Source organism: Adelges cooleyi, unplaced genomic scaffold, assembly GCF_023614345.1.
Source record: "Adelges cooleyi isolate 19-005CV unplaced genomic scaffold, UGA_ACOO_1.1 ACOO_flye_CR_arks_rails_tigmint_CR_PRNA_108, whole genome shotgun sequence".
In the NCBI taxonomy this organism is placed as follows: domain Eukaryota; kingdom Metazoa; phylum Arthropoda; class Insecta; order Hemiptera; family Adelgidae; genus Adelges; species Adelges cooleyi.
The window spans coordinates 13,049,924-13,053,177 of NW_026095761.1; the positions used below are offsets into that span (position 1 = coordinate 13,049,924).

At 31.4% G+C, this 3,254-nt stretch overlaps 1 protein-coding gene across 1 annotated transcript; it reads right to left on the minus strand.

Annotated features, from left to right (window-relative positions):
- Nucleotides 1-293: 293 nt before the first annotated feature.
- On the minus strand, nt 294-2,747 carry LOC126841307 (lipase member H-A-like). Its single transcript, XM_050577700.1, has 4 exons — nt 2,602-2,747; nt 2,179-2,315; nt 1,593-1,877; nt 294-481 (listed from the first exon to the last, which is right to left on the minus strand). Exons 1-4 carry the CDS (start codon nt 2,745-2,747, stop codon nt 294-296), a joined length of 756 nt encoding a protein of 251 aa, XP_050433657.1.
- Nucleotides 2,748-3,254: the final 507 nt, after the last annotated feature.

The following is a 3,254-nucleotide window of genomic DNA, read 5'->3' on the forward strand; positions in this document are numbered from 1 at the left end:
AATTATAACAGGAATTATATAAATTATATATAGGAAATAAACAGATTTCTTTAATTTCCCAAAAGTTGGGTGCCGAGAAATATTATCCCTTTTCCACTCAGCTTTTCGATTATGATTTGGTATCTATAGCCAGGTTAAAATTTGTTCTAAATAATGTTTTTTTGACGTATTTATACTAAATTGTTCTTTTGTTTTCAAATGTAAATATATTAAATTAATAATTTTTTTAAAAATCATTATTGTGTACTGTACCGCTCTTTGGGCGTCAATTATTTTAAACAAATTTCTATTGTTTACGTTATGTATTCACCTCCGAGACATGCCGTTTGTATCACGCCGTTGTTTATGTAAAAATCAACAGTTCCTATGGGATCCACGTAGCCCAAAACATTGATATTGGTGTGCACCACGTCTACGAATTTAGCTATGCGAGTATTTACTCTTGGCGATCCTTCAAATAACGGACCTGCTGGGTCTAACGCTACATAAAAAACAAAAACAAATGTTAACGATCGAACCACTTATTTCAGGAATACATACATATATTTTAAGGGAAACGTCTCATTCTAATTTTAACCATACTCTCAAAAACGCGTTGGCCGACAATAGTTTTGAAAACGGACAGTAAAGACAGTATGTAAGAAAATACAATAGCCATTATTTTCCAACATTAGTGGAAATATTTGAAATCCCGCGCTTATTTAATTATCAATAGCAAAAAATGGGATTTTTTTAAAATTAAATAGGCATCTTTTTGTAATGTAAATTTGAAAAATACAAAAATGACACATAGCAATACAAAATAAATATCACTGACACTTATCAATACTTACTTGATCGAAGTACATTTTTAATTTTATTGTAAAAATAATTAAACATCTTATTAAATTGCAATTGTTCACAAAGAAGTTATTAGTTAACTAAAAATAATTTTTAAAACTGTGCCACGATCGATAGGTACCTTTGAAGAAATGTTTTGAAGTATCCCAAAGTATTTTTTTCAAATAAGGAACATATGTTTTTATACAAAATTATACTTTTGTGTCAAAATATACTTTTCTTTTCTGTGTTAATATATGCATAAGTGTGTATTAAGTAAAAAATTTAAATTTCCTGGTTTTTTGGTTCATTGCACTTTTTGGGACATTGGTATTACAATATACTTAATAGCCTCCTACACGTGTACGAATATTGGATTTTGGAAGAAAGAAACTGATGTTTTTACTTTTAGATGACAGCGCGTTAGTGAAGCTCAATAGGTACGCAGTATACCTATATTAATTCTGGGGCTTGGGTCAAAAAGGGGGCTAATCTCAGTTTTTGCCGAAAATTAATTAGACCATTAAATACAAAAATTAAACCATCCTCTACTGTGGAAAAATGACACTATGAGGACAACTATTAAATAACTTATGAAGAGTTTGGTAAAAATGTTAACGTAATGAAGCATAATGAAAAATGAAATCTTTAAAGTTCATTTGCCAATGGACTAAATTTTCCAATTTTCTAAAATGCACCCAAGGCGTTTGTGCACTATGCCTATAATTATTATTAGTATTGCCGTCGATAAGCTATATGTTCTATATGCTCACCAGTCACCCTGTCCACCAAATTTCCGGTCAGTCGCACATAGTGTTTGCCTACTTGGCCGGCTATATGAGCGCCAAGGCTGTGGCCGATCAGGTGTACGTGATTCATATAGGACCTCGAGGTTAGCGTTAACACGACGAGGTCGACAACTTGCTTGGCTATGTCCGGTACGTCGCAGAGTACCAATTTCACGTACAATGTTCCCAATTCGAATATGGAAACGTTGGCGACAATGCTGGAGTAATCTACCAGGACGACGTTACGGTTTGCCACTCCGTTTAAATAGCCTATAAATATATTATAGAGCAAGAACAACAACAAAGTAGGTACATTAAAATGTTTTAGATTCTTAGATGTCTTAAAGTTATCATAACTTTTTTTTTCTATTTCCAATACCGTACTTATTTGATTTTCGAAAAATCAAGAAAGTAAAATTTCAGATAGCCGCCACTAAAAATATCACTTTTGTGGGGTTAGGCGGTGCTTATCGATAAAACAAAAAAGACATTGTAATTTGTAGTTATTCATTCTTAAAGCCATCAGTGCCTTATATACAAACACGAGTATGTGTATTTTATAGTTACAAACCAGTTCGTAGGGTAGTGACGTATGGGTCGTCGTAGCGCTCAGTATAACCGTGAATGATAATAATAAGACTTCTGCTGTTTACAAACGGAGCATGTTTAATTGTGTCCTCGTCTACCGCCAATCTAGACAGTCTATTTCTAAAAAATGTTAACGACTTAGGTTCGTTAAATGACAAGAAATTAAATTAAGGAAGGTGCACAAAGGAGGGTAATTGCGAGATACCTCTTGACCATATTATAAAGACAAGAGATTTTCTATTGCCTCTATTATCACTTTTCATTATTCCAAGAGAGCCCTATGAACATAGTAGTTGTGATAATGTGCTAAGGACACTTATATTTTTATGACCCTTTATGACCTTAGAGTCTTAAGTTTAAGCTTAAGAGTTTAATATAAACGTTAAGACTATTTCCATATGCTTACTTGGTGTACAAGAAGTACTTCATGTTATCAATATTAGACGGCCTCAACATACAAACGGGATTCGTCAAAGTTATGCCTTCGCCAATCAACGATAACAGAGTTAAAACGGTCAAAATGCAAAACACAGTAAAGTCCATTGAGTCCATATTTATTTTAGAATATCGGCAACACCTGTAGGATTCAGACGTCTGATTTAAATACCAAATATAAATAATAGTAGTTCAGTATAATAGACTATAATATTATGACACCTGTCACCTGACCCAGTTCAGATAGTATTGTAAACGAATAAGGTGAATGTAAATGTGATTTTTTTTCAAAAAAAAAAAAAAAACACCATTTGAATTGAATATTTATAAAAGAAGTAAAAATAACCGTTTTCACATACAATTTTACTTGAAAAAAATTATTTAAAAAAAAAATATATTATTCTTATTTAAAATTGTGAATACAAATTTTTCAAATTTATTTTTTGACTAACAGTAAGAGTTTTAATTGTACAAATATGATCCTTTTCATAAACAAATGTGTTACTCAATTCTTTTTTGAAATAACATTACTAAATCGTAAACAGGATTGTGTGCAATATAATGATGTAAATCAAAGCTACTTTACCCATATACTTTATTATGACTTTTAAATAAATGTTTCGT

Excerpts from the sequence above, each read along its gene's own strand:
- LOC126841307 (XM_050577700.1), bottom strand. The coding sequence starts at position 2,747 with ATGGACTCAATGGACTTTACTGTGTTTTGCATTTTGACCGTTTTAACT. Across the intron at positions 2,316-2,601 it reads AAGTACTTCTTGTACACCAA|AAATAGACTGTCTAGATTGG; the intron begins GTAAGCATATGG and ends AACATTTTTTAG. Across the intron at positions 482-1,592 it reads TTTGGTGGACAGGGTGACTG|CGTTAGACCCAGCAGGTCCG; the intron begins GTGAGCATATAG and ends TTTTTTATGTAG.